Here is a 17221-nt window from a genome sequence, read left to right as displayed (position 1 = left end):
TTTCCAGCACTGATTCTGAGCTGAGATATTCACAGTACTTGCCATTTTCCTCCATATGTGTGGCCAGCGTTAGGGTCAGTAGTGATGCTCAAGCTGGAAATGCTATAATACTGAAAGAAATGGGATACTGACAGGGCACTGTGGTGGATTCTGTTTGGTTTGGCACTTTGTCATTTCTTTCTTTCCTACCTACTTAACCCAACTCATCTAAATACGTACCTTTTTGAGCCACATAAAGAGGTCCTGGAAGACCGGTATTTTCAGGAATGGTTTTCTCTACTATTTTTGCTGAAATATGTTTTGTGGGGTTTTTGGTGTGTGTTTGGTTTTGTTGTGTGTGGGTTTGTTGGTTTGGTTTTTTCCCCCCTTTTAAAGAGCTTTTTAAGCCAGGTCCTGCCTGGAACTGTCTGGGGTTTTAGGATAACTACAGAATTTAACTCTGGTGTTCTTGTTGCTCCTTGCAGTTGCTCCTAATTCCCCCTGTAATTCTATTGCTTATTAATCTTGAAATGTTTCTTTTTCCTCCCTTGTTAAACTAAAGAAAAAAAAAACCCACAAAAAAACCAAACCACCAGAAAGGGAAACTTTATCACTGTTGTAGTGTAAAATGAACAGAGTAAACCAACTCCAATTTTTTCAGATATGCTATATTTGGGTACTTTAAGATCTAAGTTTTACTGTAGAGTTTGCCATATATTACTGTGGTGTCAGACCATTATTCAGACTTCAGATGTAATAATCATAATGCCAGCCAAGAGAGATTTAAATTCTAGGAAGCTATTTTGATTCAGTAGTTATTTAAATGGCTGTACAACTAATTATTTCTGTATTGGCCCCAACAACTTGCTTGTATAAAGAGTATTCCAGAAAGGTGTTGATTTGATTCTCCATGTCATACTGTGTTCTGTCACTTTTTACTCTTGTTAAAGTGATGACCTTTGAATAATAATGACATGTCCCTCCCATTTCTCTTTGTTGTCATTCCATCCTGTTGCATCAAACCATCATTAATTCTACCAGTGCCGTTCCTGACATGTTTCTGTAGCCTCTTTTTTACCACATCCACTATATAGAGGTCTTGACAATGTCCCTGCATAGTCTCTTCATTGCTTCTGTTCTTGCAATTTGTCATTCAAGAAAATTTTCTTACCCAAGTATTTCTAGTTGAATCTTAATCCCAATATTGTCTCATCTCTGTAGTGGACGGATCAAATAGGATTATCTATTCTCTTTTTGGCAGGCCTTTCATGAATAACATGTTATTAATTCCCCTTTCAGTCTTCTTTTTTCTTGATAAAGCAACCTAGTTTCACCATTCCGAAGTCTGCGTTTTCTAGACCTTTGATCGTTCTTGTTTGCTTTCTTCTGCTGTCTCCTGTTGTTCTGACCCAAACCGGTCATAGGTATTTTAGCAGAGGACTTATTGAGGCTGAGAGACAATCACTTCAGATGTATTGTGCACTATATACCTGTTTATATATGTGTCTGTCCTTTTTTGAAACAGTGTGAGAGAGCTGAACATATACCACCTCCTCATCCATTATAATCTGCTCACTTTTTTTTTTTCTATAAAACGGATACCTGTCCTGTCACTGGTAGTTTCTGCCTTTGTTTAGCACCTTGTACTTATTTTTGTGATTGTGTAGTGCTCTGATCTGAGGCAGTTTCTCAAGTTTGTCAAGATAATTTTAAATTCTGTCTTGCAAGTGTGCTTGCAGAGCTTTCCAGCATGTGATCTTTCTGCTGAACTTTGCAATCCTGGTGTCAGGTACAATGTTCAATGACTGTTCTCAAGCACTTTTATTTTTGAAACTAGAGCAGATTCCTATGAAGACCCTCAGTCAAATGCTTCCATTTTATCAGAGAATAGTTGATTTTTGTGCTCAGCATATAGGCTATCTTTCTGTGGTGTGAAATGTTATACAGAAGTGTTCCAAAGCCTAAATTCAAGGTGAGACACCTGTATTTCTCTACTTGGAAGACCTGGTAATCCTTCTTCAAGCAGAGAATGACAGATGTTTTAAGTATCTTATCTGTATCTACCCATGAGTGTTTTTAAGTAACTTTTATATGGGAAAGTTACTGCTCGCTCTTTGTAACAACGGATTAACAAAGCTTTTTCATATTTTTTTGGGAAAGCTTCAATAGTAAAGTGAAGCAAAATTGTTATTTGTGTTGTATGCAACTGAAGATTATAAAAACTATATTTTGCAAAAAAAGCCGTTCATTTAAAAAAGAAAGTGAATTGCTCACATCTGTTGAATACTCCAGATGCATTGCTTCTTGGGATGCAATGCTTTGTTCTGACTATATGTCCAACATCTTAGAGCAAAGAACTAGGCTATTAATTTTTGACTGGCAGTGCTAAAAATGTATTTGTGATGCCATCAGCCTACCAGAAAAAGTGAGGTAGGACTGTATCCTTGTTTTGTTCTTTGGAAATTTTTAAATGGGCTGCCAGCTTTATCATTGGTAATGTGTTTCCAGGTCATCAGTGTGTCAAAACTAAGTAACATTGGACCAAATGTCTGTTGAAATTCACAGGAAGTACTCCTTTTCAGTGTTTGAGATCCATTAGGTTCACAGTTTTTGTGTGTTTAACTCATACTCTTGTATGTATTTAGTACAGTGTGGCACTAATATTTTACAGAAGTAAGAAAAAAAAAGTTTAATTATTCAACAAAATAATAATTTTATCAAATCAGATTTGAGATAGACCTGTCATTTTTATAGTTTTGTTTTCATTTTCATGTTGGAAAATGGCCTCTCTATTTTGGCCAGAACTGCACTGAGGCTAGTAATCAGATTAATTCCTTGTCCTTTTTTATAACTGGTTCCTTAACTGTCGGAACTGTTGAAAGAAAGGTTTTTTAAAAAGTCTAAAGTACATGAAGGCAGGTATTTTGTTAAGTTCTTGCAAAAAGAAGTTACTGTTACCTGGAACCCATTGATTCATAAACATGTTCATCTTTATTAGAAATTGTTAAGTACTGTTGTAGATTACTGTGCACTTAAAGCATTGACTCACGATACCAATGCTCGTCTTCAATTGCAAAACAGAAACACTTATGATAAATATTTGTGGCCATTTATGAGCAGCTTGCTACCCCATAAGGTAATGACTTTAGTAGAGTTATGATTTCTCTAGCTCCTACTGTTTTAATATTATTTCTGCCCTAGATCCTGTCAAAAGTAGTTTTGATTGTTTTGCTTAATTATCATTATGCATTCTAAGCATAGGAAAGTGCCAAGGAAATATAAAAACTATGTACATTTTCTAATTTTAGTTATATATTTAGTGTCTTCACTAAATATATTGTGTCTTAATCAGTATCATCCTTTAAGCATAATTATTCTGTCTAATAACTGTGGTTTCTTGGTTATATGATGAGATCTACTTTTTATCTGGCTCGATACAAATTATTTCAGAGGAAGATTTTTCTCCTTAGTTTTTCTTCCTAATTTTCCTGGCTTTGGGAATCAGCTGCAGTAAAACACCTAGTGTGTGTGTGTATATATTTCAGATTGGATTTTTTTGCCTTTGCTTGTAAGGAATAGTTTTGAGGCATGATTACTGGATTGGATGCTAAAAGTTTTCTAAGCATCGTTGTGTACATCATCTTTGTCTCACATAATGGATTCCAAAATAATACTTTGATTGCATTAGAAAACTACTAGAAAACTACTGTAGTTTAATTTTTTTAATCTCATTTAATGGTGGTGCTAGCTGCATGAGATCTCAGATGTGTCTCCCAAGTTGAAATCTCAGTATCTACCTTCCCTTCTTTCCTCTCCCACATGTTGACAATGTAGCTCTTTCTACATCATGGTCATGGACCAACTTGTTACCCAGTTTTACTTGGTAGTCTGCAACAGATTCCTACCAGTGCCTCCTTTCTGGGCATAAGTACTATTATTCCAATTTACAGATGGGGAAGCTCAGCCAGTGAGACTAAATGGCTTGACCAAGGTCATGCAGGAAGCCTCTGATGAAGCAGGGAATTGAACCTGGGTCTCTGGCTACTCTCTAGCAACTGATGGACCATCCTTCCTTTCAAAACTAGGTAAAATTTAAGACCATTTTAAGGGATATTTTTGAACTTGGATTTTTTGCCATCTTCTGCTTTTTATAATATATAAAACCATAAAATGTAAAGATTTTATGTTTTTCATAGAAGGCATCTACATTAGACCTTTGTGCAGATTCTAATGCAATAAGCTGCAGTATTTTTTCTATTATAAATCATGTTTAGAGCCTGTGTGTCACGTGATGAAAAAGACCAATATATCTGTATTATCTACACTATGGTCTTCCTATTGTTGCTGCTTTTATAGTGGAACTGATGTTGAAAAGCTTCAGGGGAGATTCCATTTGAACCAGACTATAGCTCTCTGTAGTCTATAAGGCCTGACTGTTAGGGTAGTAGCTAGACAAGAATGTGTCTTCTGGAAAAAATGCTTCAGGCTGTCTTTGTATATCAAATAAAGCAGAGCAAGAGCTCTGCTTTCTAGTGTCACTTTTTATTGTGACAGGCAAAAAAAAAAAAAGAGGCGGGAGATGGAGAATTACAGGTGTGTATGCACTCTCTGTTTTTTGTATTGGAAAAGCCCTGGGTTTGTAGACTAAAAAAAACCCAAACCACCAAAACATAAAAATCTTTATTGTTTGCAATTAGATATTGCTTAGGGAAGGTGTTTTTCCCTGTAGGAGAACTTGAGAAATCCTGCAGGTGCAGTTTTGTCTAAGCAGCATCTTTTTTTTTTTTTTTTTTTGTGATAGACGTATCTGCACTGATTTCCTATCTGGTTGTCATCATCAGTACCGCTGTTCAAAAGCATTGGTATTAACAAAGCACCATTGCTGTTCTTCTCAATGGCCTGTCTAAACTGATTGTGAGCAGAGTTAGGAGGGTCAGCAGAAGATACTGTCGGTAGATGTGACCCTATGAATTGTAGGGCCATTGATACATCTGAGAGGTATTTTATTCTGAAAAGCCAGGGCTTTAGCATAGAGACATTTCCCTCTTGACTCAGAGCTACACAATTTTCAAATTAAGATGAGAGAAAAACCAGGAAATTCTTAGTTGTAATGCAGCCGTTTTCCTTAAGGCTTCTGGGTGTTTCAACAAAGATAATATTTCTGTTTACCACTTTAAATATCAAAAGGAAATATGTTTATTCCCTCTCAAGTCTCTCATCTGTCCTTACTTTCCTTGCTTTAGGCATCTCTTTCAGGATTCCCTTAGTGTTTTTTCTCATAGAATCGAACTATACTGGGCATCAGTTCATGAATATGCTGTACTTATTTTTTGTAGTAATACAAAGTGGTATATGCACAAACACTCAGTGTGCTGTGCAAGTCAGCTTCTGCTTCTTGCGCACCCGGTACACAAAGTGATTCCTGTTGCAGATTCTGGAAACAGAAACTGAGAACATAGATGTTTATATTGAGGCTTTCATCCTTTTTGTCGCTGTGTGATCTGTTGGAAACTACTGACAGTACTGACAATATCATGTGTGGGGTTGCATGGATCTGGAACAGCTGCCCTGCATATCTGTGTGTAGGAAAATACTCTGTTGGGTATTGACTTAGAATTAGTGATGCCTTTTTTAATGGTTGTAAGTCAAAGTTTGGCAGGACTCCGTTGCTTATGTTGATTATACAAAGATGGAAGAAAACTGAATATTGAACGTAGAGCGTGTAAAACAAACGTGCCATGACTTCTGTGTTTTGCAGAGGAGAGAGATGATCTTAATATGATAATGTTGTAAGTCTTTTCTCTCCTTTTGGCCCAGTTCGTAGGTCTGGGGTTTTAGAAAAGAAAACTATAAGGTCTGTTTTCTGAGTTAAGTGGTGGAATAGAATAGTTCAGCTGGAAGGGACCTACAACGATCACCTAGTCCAACTGCCTGACCACTTCAGGGCTGACCAAAAGTTAAATCATGGTGTTAAGGGCATTGTCTAAATGCCCTGGAGAGGTGGTTGCTGCCCCAGTGCCTGTCAGTGTTTAAGAACACAGTGTTTAAGAACACTGGCAGGCACTGGGGCAGTGACCACCTCTCTAGGAAGCCTGTTCCAGGGTTTGACCACCCTCTCCGTAAAGAAATGCTTCCTCGTGTCAAGTCTGAACCTCCCCTGGCACGGCTTTGAACCATTCCCACTGTCCTGTCCCCGGATCCCTGGAAGAAAAGCTCGGCACCTCCCTCTCCACGTCCCCTCCTCAGGAAGCTGCAGAGAGCAATGAGGTCGCCCCTCAGCCTCCTTCTCTCCAAATGAGACAAACCCAGAGTCCTCAGCCGCTCCTCAGAGGACATGCCTTGCAGCCCTTCACCAGCTTTGTTGCCCTCCTCTGGAGGCATTCAAGGACAAATAAATAACAATAACTACACCGGGATAATCCCCTCTCTTGACCGGCTGGTTATGCCGTGTTTGATGCGCCCCAGGATGGGGTTTGCCCTCTCGGCTGCCAGGGCACGCTGCTGGCTCCTGTTGAGCCTGCTGCCAACCAGCACCCCCAGATCCCTTTCTGCAGGGCTGCTCTCCAGCCTCTCCTCTCCCAGTTTATACTTGTCGGGCATTATTCCTTCCCAGGGGCAGGATCCGGCATTTGTTCATGTTATATTTCATGCCACTGATGATTGCCCAATGCTCCAATCTATCTAGATCCCTCTGCAAGGCCTCTTGTCCCTTGAGAGAGTCAGCAGCACCTTCCAGTTTGGTATTGTCAGCAAACTTGTTGATGGTGCATGCAACTCCTGCATCCAGATCATTGATAAAAATATTGAACAGCACTGGCCCTAGGATTGAGCCCTGAGGGACACTGCTGGTGACCGGTCGCCAGCCAGATGTGGCCCCATTCACTACAACCCTTAGAGGCCTGCCGTCCAGCCGGTTCTTCACCCAGCGCGCTGTGAACCTGCTCATCTCACAGTTGGACAACTTGTCCAGAAGGATGCTGCGAGGGACAGTATCTAAAACCTTACTAAAATCCAGAAAAACTACATCCACCGCCTTCCCTTCATCTACTATGTGGATCTTGTTATAGAAGGAGATTAAATTAGTTGAACAGGACTTTCCCTTTGTGAACCCATGTTGACTGTGCCTTATGATTGCATTGTCCTTTAAATGCCTTTCAATAGCACCCTGTCTGATTTTCATAATTTATCCTGAGGTTACACTAGTGGGTCTGTAGTTCCCTGGGTCTTCCCTCATGCCCTTCTTGTAAACTGGAATAACGTTGGCTAGCTTCCAGCCAGTGGGGACCTTCCTAGACACCGAAGACCTTTGGTGTATGATTGAGAGGGGTCCTGCTGTAACATCTGCTAGGATCTTACAGATGGCCTTGCTATTGCTTTGTATATGATGGGTACACAGTATTTGTCAGAATATTTGGTGAGCCGCCTAAACAAACATGGAACACCCATCTTGAAGTTCATCAGTTCATCACAGGCTATTTCTTGTGGTATTTTTCTTTTTTTTTTTTTAAACCAGGGAGTAACATGTTAAATTTGCAGCTAAGGGTAGCTGCCAAAGTAGCACAAATATAATATTAAGAAGGGCACAGGCCTGCTGAACTGAAAAGGTGTTCAGTCCAATTTCCGCTATATTGCTGAAAATTATTGAATTGAAGGAAGGATGTCTTGAAAGGTCCACTCTTCTTTCTCTGCAGGGCAGCTTAAGCTTAAGCAGTGATGGAGTTCAAGAATTCATCAGGAGAGTTGCTTCATATGCTCTCCCTCTCCCCTCAGAGTTTGAGTTTTTGAGTCTGAGGGGGGAGGAGGTCTCATAAGGGTCTCATACCTCTTTGAGTAAGGATCACTGGTAAAGGAGAGAGCTCTCTGTCTCCGGTTAGTGCCCTGTTACCCCCAGTGATCTTGTAATTATTACAAAACTGTTTTGACTGTCCAGCTTAAGGTGTTTCTTAACTGATTAGGAATTTCTTGCCGTTCATCTGACATATTTGATTATATTTGTGTAGAATGTAAGTTCTGTAGATGAAAGATTAGAATGCGACTGTGTTTTAACATTTAATAGCCCTAGTTGTTAGGACGTGGAATGAGACTTGTAACCCGCGTTCCCGTTCTTAGCATTCTTGCCATGTTAATTTCATATGGCTTTAACATTTGTCCTTTGTGATAGAAAAAAAGAGGATGGTATCTCAGAATAGTGATTTATAATTGTAGTGTGGTTTATATTGTCACACTTGTAAATAAGGTAATGAAGTCTAGTGAGTAGATATTTCTGGATAATCTCATGCAATCCCAAATATTTGCATTTAGTTCAGGGAGTTTAATAATGTACAAGGCAACACAAAACTTCTGATTTAGAGTGGATTTCACAAACACAAACTTCCCTGGCTGAAGGATTTAATTCTGTGAATGTCAGTTAACTGTGCCGATACAGGCTGTCTGCTGAAGTGCAAGTAAGAGTGTCTAAATTCTCTAAAAAATCCCAATGTGAAAGAGGCTTGCATTGTGTCATCAGCTGTATTTTGGGATGAGCAATTTTCACATCTTTAATTTTGTATGGGGAAATGCAGCATTTGGAGCCAGTGGTGTGTGTTCGGGGATAAATCATTTTTCATAGGCTAGTAATTGCTGTGAATCTGAATCCTGTTTCTTTTGTAATATTTGATAGCTGTTAGATAGATGTTATGTTCTCAGTGCTATCCTGATTTTTCTGACTAAAGCTGCTGTCTCCTTATCTATAGGGATTGTAGGAATCTATTTTTTTCTATTCTGTGTCTGAAAAGAGCTGAAATACCTTCTAAATTTGTGGTGTGATTTTTTTTTTTTTTTTTTTTTTTTTTTTAATCAGATCTTTGTGGAATTCGATGGCTGTAACTGGAAGCAACATGCCTGGGTGAAAGTCCATGCTGAAGAAGTTATAGTGTTGTTGCTGGAAGGATCATTGGTTTGGGCACCTCGAAATGATCCAGTTATGCTCCAGGGGACTCGAGTCTCACTGGCACAGTGGCCTGCACTGGTGAGTATTTGGCCAAAAGCTCTCATATCCTCAGAGGTTTGCATCAACTGTGCTGTGAAACACAAGGCTTGGATATCGTACAGGGCATCATTATATAGGTACCAAAAATTGCTTGGGGATGGATTTTTTGAAATGGTAAATAGGAGAGCAGTCAACTGAGAGTTACACTGCCTTTGGAAAGGCATCTGAGAGCTGGTATGCTTGCAGTTCCTGCCCCAGAAATTGAAAGCTGTTACCTCACAGAAATGAGATATTTTTCACCAAGTGGGTCTCTGAAGAAATGTGCTACATATCTGAAGATTATTTTTCCCTATTTTAGAACTTAGAGTGTGTTAGGCTTTTCTGAATTGTGAGAATAAGCCTTTTGGTCTTACTATGGACTCTCTAGGGTTCTGTATGGTAAAGGCTGCTGCATCATTTTAAGAGGTGTTCCTGAACGCACTGTGGGGAAGAGAATAGACTGTGGGCTGTGCCTGACCTATAAGCCATAAGTTGGCCACTCCTAATCTAAACTAAAAATTTGATTTCAGTGTTGTTGGCAGCATTAACTAACATGACATGCATGACATGCAAAATTTTCTCCTGTTTCTTGAAGTGGTTATCCATATTGCTGTTTACATGGCAGTTACATGTCATGACACTTGAGACCAAAGCCAGTATGTTTTAGCTAGCATATCTGAGTATACCCATTCTGCAAACATCCTGATGAGTAGTATATAGTAAAGAGCATTCCCTACATCCTTCTTTCTTCTCTTAGTGGCTTCTGAAGAGGAAAGATCATTATATATGAGACTCCTACCCTTGTTTTCATGCTGTCTGTTTTTTATTATTTTGCCCTTCTTTTGTTTCTTTTCTCTTCCTGCAGTTCTTGGACTGCTTGGGATCCTACTCTGCTTTTTAATACTACATTTTGTGCATGGGCACATTGAAATGTTTTTTCCAGTCAAGGACCTTGTGCCTTGGTACAATTTGAATTTAGTGTTTTAAATTGACACTTGGGCTCAAAGCAACAAGTTCAGTACTGCATCTTTCTCTGGGGGTTTCTTTATTGCAGTTGTCTTAAGGCAGAAGAAAATTAGGCCTTTACAGCAGAGATTCTGTATATAGTGTTTTTTCCGTAGGCGGAGTTTTCCTTTCAATGTATTTCCAACTTGTCTCCAAGAGTGAACTCCAGTTTAGTTTCAGCTGGGAAACTGTGTTTATCTGGGATCAGCTTCTTTCAGATGATTCCCAAGTATCTTGATATCTGAGTAATTTGGGGGTGTTACCATAGTCCGCACACTGATTGTGTAATGAGTTGTGTCAGAACCTGTTGGAAGACTGGTAGAAGCAAATAGGGGTCCACTAAGATCCCAGGGTACTTCCACTATAACTCAAGCCCTATCTGTAGACTTGCTGAAGAAATGTTTCCATCCCCTGTACTCTGGACAGCCACGTGAGCACTCAAGCTTTTACTAGGTACTGGAGGCCTACCCAAATAACTGCCTGGGAATACAGACTGGAATTAGGCAAAGCACCAGAGTACATAAGTGCAATGTGGACAATTCTGGGAAGCCAACTGCTTCACATTACAAAGTGAATGGTATTTTTTTTTAGGGGGGCAGGGGTAGTGGTGTTGGTTTGGGGGGGGTTTGAAATATATCACTTATGAATGTGTATTCATCCTTTGTTGTCTCTTTCTTGTAGTCCTGTTCACTTTTAGGAAATAGTTTTACGTAAACTGAGAAAATAAATTTTATATTCGTAATGTTGTGTACAGGAGAATGGAGTGTGAACAAACTTGATGAGAGCTGTTAAGGGAAAAATGTTGTGAATACTTGTGTGTTAAAATAATGTAAGTGTGAGTGTGAGCCAGATAACACATTTCAAAGATTCCAATGGTTTGCAACTTCCTCTTTCATCTTCCTCTTTCATCAGCAAGTTATGTTATAAGGTTATCATTCTGATTCTGCTAGGTATTTTTAGTGATTTGTCCTGCAGCTTGAATATCAATAGTACACCTGTTATGAACTTCAGTTTTGCACAAAACACTAGCAAAAAAATCTCCCCTTTATTAATATGCCTATAAATTACTTACACCTGATTTCTGTGCGGGAATAAAAATGCTCCTTTCATGAGGGTATACTCAAAATATGTAGCATAGTTTGAACCATTAACCAAAGCTGCTTTTTTAACCTGAGCATCAGTAGGTGCTTACCTAGGAAAAAACAAGTACCACAAAAGGTGTTTTCAGTTCTGCGTTAAGTTCTGATGAAGAAGTGGAGCCAATTTTCTGTAATTCCTTCTTGTAATATGCCACACTTACAAGAATTATTGGCTTAGACATGAATAATAATTTGCATTAAAACTCAGGCACTGGGTGGTGCAAGTTGATAAATTAAACTTTTTATTCTTTGTGGTACTTAAAAGCATGTGAAAACAACTGTTGTTGGCCTGTATGTGTGCTCAGTCATTTTTATAACCTTTGATTTTTGTTATTTATCACAGACTTTCACTCCTCTAGTAGATAAGCTGGGTTTAGGCTCTGTGGTCCCAGTGGAGTTTCTTCTGGACAGACATTTACGTTTCCTGTCTGATGCCAGCGGATTACGTTTGTTTCAGGTATTTGAACTGTGTTCAGTTAAAGTGCAAATTTAACTTTGTGCTGTGATTGTCAGATGATTGTCAGATTTTTGTTACTGTTCCACTTCCATATTGTTGTCTTCCTCCTTTCACTGCCCTGTCATATATTTGCATTTCTTTCCCTCTTTTTCGAGGTGCCTACACTAACCTCCATCTGTATTTGAAAATAGTTCCTGTCTATATGGGTCAGTTGGAGAGCAAGCTGTCAAGCATCATGTAGTTGGTAACTGCAGTCGAAGTTTTGCAACAGCTTTTGTATAGCTAGTCCTTTTTTTACTCTTGGCATGTTCAGCAATGTTTTTCTTAATTTTACTTTTTTTTGGTTTGTCAGTCTCTGAGAGCAATCCAAGAAGAGCTGTCCCTTAAAACCTAATGATTCTATTTCGTTAAAAGATGATACTTTTATGTTAAAACTGTTTGTTGTTGGCAGATGGGAACAGAGAGTCAAAATCAGATTCTTCAGGAACAGCCTTCACTAAGAGAATCTGTCAATGCATTGATCAGTGACCAGAAGCTTCAGGAGATATTTAGTAGAGGTGAGACTGTGTTTTTTCTATCTCAGAGCTACTTTGTTGTGGAACAGTTAGACTATGCTGGGATTTGTGAAGGAGAATAGTAATAGTGTCTGTTACTGTTTGATTTGGAAGGTCAATTTTCTGTATTCTTTTGCAAGTTCTTTACAAAGAAGCATTATTTTGTCACGGATACAGGTAAGCAGTTGCTGAGATACAACTAGAAATACATACTGGGAATGGTCACTGAAGATGTAGTTAAAGTAGGACAAAGTATTATTGATAATGTCCATGTATTTACAGCTTCCCTTATTTTAAGTTTTAGTTTTGAATTTTTAAAGTTTTGGTCCTGTTCTGTGGTTCTCTTCTATAATTCTGGAAATTTAGAAGTGAAGTTACTTTGTAGTTGTTGATCTTTAAAAAATTTCTTTTGTTATGTCAAATTCAGATTTTGTAATTTTGATAATTAATATGTGAATTTTTTAAGTTGAAAATATAGTGTGGCTGTGGCTGCTCAGCATAGAGTTAATACCTTAACTGTTGTCTGGATTGTGTATTAGGGTTAAGTCTGATTGCAGCTTTTATTGTCAGATTGGGGTCTTCTAGTTCAAGTGCTAAAACAATTTTCTATCCAGAGTTTGGGTTCATGGGCCAGGTGGCCACCCTAGACATAGGCCACTGTATTACATTTGAAGGACTATGTCATTCTTAATGGGAATTTGGTGCCTTTTGGTTAAATAAAATGTTTATTGATAAAAATGCTATGAGGACAATACTTCTTACATGAGCAAGTAGGTTCAGAATTGTCCAGTTTGGAGCCTTCTTCTGAAGTGCCTAGTTCAGGTTGTATCAGATACAGGCTGTTGGATCATGTGGATTTTGATGATCTAATATTAACTAAGTTTTTTTTGTCTGGACTTAGGGTAGGAGGAAAGCTCTGCATGCTGATGTGGAGAGTGAGGGCAGGGTCGGAGGAAACCTTTCTGTAGATGATCCGTTACCCGTGTCAAAGAACTAAGACTGGTTGGTTTAGAGAACGTTGGATATTTGTGCAATTATGTTAAGTTTTCCACAGTTAACAAATATATGTTTCTATTCTGAACTGCATGCAGTTTATACTGGGATTTGATGCATCTGGACTGAGTCAGAACGCTATGACTGTCCACTAGATTGATGCTTCATAATTACTGACCTGTAGGTTAGAAAGCAAAAGAGTTTAGTTAGCAAGGAGGCCCTGTCTAGCTTGATTTTATCAAAGGAGTGAGTTTATTTTGATCTTTCAATTTTTTTTCTTGTAAACTGTATTAATTTTGTCTTTACAATAGTTTTGAGTTACAGCAATGAGGGCTTACTGACTTTTTACAATAGAATGCTTGGCTTATGCAGGATTTGCAGAGAAGCCCTAGCGTTTTAATTTCTTTCCACCTGAAAGATGACACTTCAAGCCCTAATTATGTGGACAGAACTCTCTCTTTTTTTTTTTTTTTTTTTTTAATTGTATGACTCATAACTAGTATGACACAAAGCTTGTCTGGAAAATGTATTGAAAGTCCTTCTTTTCCAGGTCCTTACAGTGTCCAAGGCCAAAGAGTTAAGGTTTACCAACCAGAGGATGAAAATAGTTGGCTCTGTGGTGTTGTGAGCCATCAAGACCCAATAACTCGTCTTATGGAGGTGTCTGTGACTGAGGTAAAAATCTGAAGCACTGTTTTAGTGTTCCTAAAACACCATTCCTCAATATCTTGTGGAGAATAACAGCTTCACCAAAACTTGTACTTTTGGTTCTTTGTTTTTTTGCTTTAAAAGATGAGTAATTATCCATGTTGCGATTCACAGATTTTTTGTTTTCTGTTATGATGACTTTCCACAATAAATGATGATATACAGCCCACTTCTATAAAGGAAGCTATAAGAATTTCTTTGGAAATGACAGCTATATGAAAAAATACTGGAAGTGGCTTGCTGGGTGGGAGAGTGTGCTGGTGTACAGAAAGCCACCTTCTGGGTCTGTTATGCTGTGGTCTTCCTGTGCCTTCTCTCAGCTTCTATCTGATGGGCTGTACAAGTGGTTTGAAACAAGTGTAGCATAGAAGGTGAAGTCTTAGTCTAAACAAAATTGATTGATATGTTTTAGCTTAGGCAGTTTACTTTTGCCCTGTTCCTATCAGTAAACCTAGTAAGTGTTGTAAACACCACAGAAAATCTGTGGACTGCTGGAGTTACGTGGTTTGTGTCACATGCTTCTGTGCAGGCTGACGGGTATTTCGGTCTTACTAGCAGCTGCCTCCTAATGGCTTCCTTTTTCAGGAGCAACTAGGAACAGGTCTGTGGTGCTGTGTGTAGATTACTGTAGCAGCAGCACTCTTCTCGGTTTTTTGGGTCCCATCCCGTGTCCCATGCCCTCCGCCCCTGTAGCCTTTTCCAGGTGCAGTAAAATACCTGTGCAGAATGAATGCACTAACCGTGCCCAGTAAGTCCTGTGTACACATGCAGTAATTCTGTGCTGCGACTATTAGATCTATTGCTGGTGCACAGGAAAAAAGTATACTATTATGGTAAATAAGTGTAGTGCTTTGGAGAGGCATTGAAACTATGGAGTATATGCTTTCAGTAGATACATGCCAGGAAGCACCCAACTTACTGCGTATCTACTGTGGAATAAAAAGGTGACCTCCAAGCACAGTTACAGAGATTGGGTATTCATTGCTCCTGTTGGGGATATGCTGATGAGGATAGTTAGCATAAATCAATGTGCTTCCTTCCAGTATTCTTTTCTACATCTAACAGAGTGAATGTGCAGAAGGCTAGAACGGTACTAAATCAAATTTAAGAAGAGCTGTGTTTAATGCAATGAATGCCTCTAGAGATGCTCAGTAGAACAAATATACAAGAAAACAGTAGTAGGAATCAAATCTGAAAGTTTTTGAAATAGAGAAGGAGCAAAAGGATAGAAGGTAAAATGGAAGGCTGTAGTATTACTAAGGAAGTGGGACAGAAAGAAAAGGCAAATGGAAGAGAGGCTGCAGAGTAACCCTGTGTTTAAGGGCTCTTATGTTGATCCTGTATACTCTGAATTAAAAACTAACCTACTCTTTTCTTCCCCTACCTCCTCAATATCAATCTGCATAAAAATTAGAGTGGCGAAATAAAGTCGGTGGATCCTCGACTGATTCATGTGGTGATGGATAACACTTCTCCAAGCGAGGTACTACAGTAGTCCAGGTCTTGTATATACAGTGTGAAACTTCGTAAAATTTACATCTAAAACGTGGAAACAACTGAAAACTGATGCTGTGTTCACTGTGGGCTTTTGATAACATAGTTGGAAGAGGAAAATTTTCTTTACCATTTTGAGAGATGGTCGTAGCTTTCTTTAAACAATCTATTTTCTTTTCGTTCAGGCCTGTTTTACTAAGTTCAGCATGGATCTTGGGCGGGGTTCAATAAACATGGTTGTTGTACTCCATTTTTAAGTGTAGTGCTCTGATAAAGAACGTCTCTCTGCTCACTGCCTTTTTCTAAAGGGATCACTCTGTGCTTCTTCACAGACCTTTTTAGGCATTTCTAAAAATTTCCATCGGGCTTCTCTAAAGCAGGCTTGCATGCTTGTGGCATTTCATTGCTTCAGTTGAGAGGTTCCATGATAACATTTGAACCTGTGTTTTTACCCTAAGCTAAACGGCAAGTTGTCTCCTGTAGTTTTTGTAGGCTTTGGGTAGTGGACAGAAAGTGTGCCCTTCAAAAGAACTGTGGGGATTAGACTTGTAGCAAAAATGAGTGTGCAAATAGTTTTCATACATTAGCAAGAACTATGTTGGAGTACAGCTGTGTTGCATGTTTCCCAAAATCTGCCATGATGTGGTACGTGCTACAGCAAAGTAGCTCGGCTAAAAATCTTATTGTGAAGGTCCTATCCTGATACAAAAAAGACAAGACTGCACTTACGCTTGTGTTCTGTGTTCACATAGTATCTTTCCTTAGATGTCTCAATTTGTGATTAAAAGTAACATCCCTAAGCTTAAGAATAGCGTAATATATTCTTCGTTCTAACAGAAAAATGTTCTTTGAACGGCTATTCCTGATTATTCTGTTTAGTGATTGCATGGTTTTGTCTATTACAGGGAGGGGGCCTAAAAGCAGCTAAATCATCTAAAGGGAAAAAGAAGAAAGAAAGTCTGGAGGGAAAGGATGGACGGAGGAGGAAAAATGCTTCAGATTCTGGGTGTGATCCTGCAACAAAGAAGCTAAAGGAGAGGGGTGAGGTGGATAGCAATGGTAGTGACGGAGGGGAGGCAAGCCGAGGTCCTTGGAAAGGAGGCTCCACTAGCGAAACAGGACCGGATCCAAGGGCCAAACAGTTGCCTTCATTCATTCCTCAGATTAATCGCAATATTCGCTTTGCCACTTACACCAAAGAGAATGGCCGAACACTGGTAGTCCAAGATGAGCCAGTTGGTGGTGACACACCATTGCCCTTCACTCCATTTTCCTCTGTGGCTGGACAAGCATTACTAGTTGGATCTGGATGTAAAGAGGCAGGAAAATCACTGGAACAGGTTGGCCAAGGCACGGTGACTTCTGCAACTGCAGTTACTACAACTGCTTTGACACCGACAACTGTGAGAATCTCTGATACCAGTTTGCCAGCTGTTACTGGACAGGAGAAACTGAAAACAGGCCGATCACAAGCCCAGGGAGAGGTGAGTAGCTCATGATCCAGCATATTCAAGAAAGACATACATATTTGCAACAGATGTTCTGCAACATATTCTTGTTACAAAGTGTGTCCATGGAATTGAGAATACTACTTTTTCTCTGATGAATCCCTCCTCTCCCAAGGGAAACCTTTCTATTATCTGATCTAAGAAAGAACTCAAAAGAAAATGAAGATATTTGGTGGAGGAGGAGTTGTAACAGACAATTTTGTAGCACTCTTATCTTTATTCAGCCTTAATCTGAGAAATGCAGCCTTAAAGTAGGGGCAGGCAAGTCAAGAGGACTACAAAGGTGTAGCGAGGTTGTGCAGGGAGAAAATTAGAAGGACCAAAGCTGAGCTAGAGCTCAATCTGGCTACTGCCATAAAAGACAACAAAAAATACTT

General features: G+C 39.2%; 1 protein-coding gene across 3 annotated transcripts in view; it reads left to right on the top strand.

Annotated features, from left to right (window-relative positions):
* KDM3B (lysine demethylase 3B) overlaps positions 1-17221 on the top strand; it is a 72051-nt gene that overhangs the window by 11376 nt on the left and 43454 nt on the right. For 2 of the 3 annotated variants that reach the window (XR_012776795.1, XM_075509360.1), the window contains exons 2-7: positions 8819-8986; positions 11474-11587; positions 12039-12144; positions 13685-13809; positions 15257-15325; positions 16242-16820. Coding sequence is in view for 2 of the 3 variants with exons in the window: in XM_075509360.1 (XP_075365475.1) it covers positions 8819-8986; positions 11474-11587; positions 12039-12144; positions 13685-13809; positions 15257-15325; positions 16242-16820 (1161 nt within the window). In the remaining variant the exon portion in view is untranslated. Of the gene's footprint in view, positions 1-8818; positions 8987-11473; positions 11588-12038; positions 12145-13042; positions 13144-13684; positions 13810-15256; positions 15326-16241; positions 16821-17221 lie in introns of those variants that run through there. The other variant, XM_075509361.1, reaches the window with a different exon arrangement.

This window comes from Mycteria americana, chromosome 8 (genome assembly GCF_035582795.1).
Source record: "Mycteria americana isolate JAX WOST 10 ecotype Jacksonville Zoo and Gardens chromosome 8, USCA_MyAme_1.0, whole genome shotgun sequence".
NCBI classification, from domain to species: Eukaryota; Metazoa; Chordata; class Aves; order Ciconiiformes; family Ciconiidae; genus Mycteria; species Mycteria americana.
This window is presented reverse-complemented; position numbering and strand designations above follow the sequence as displayed.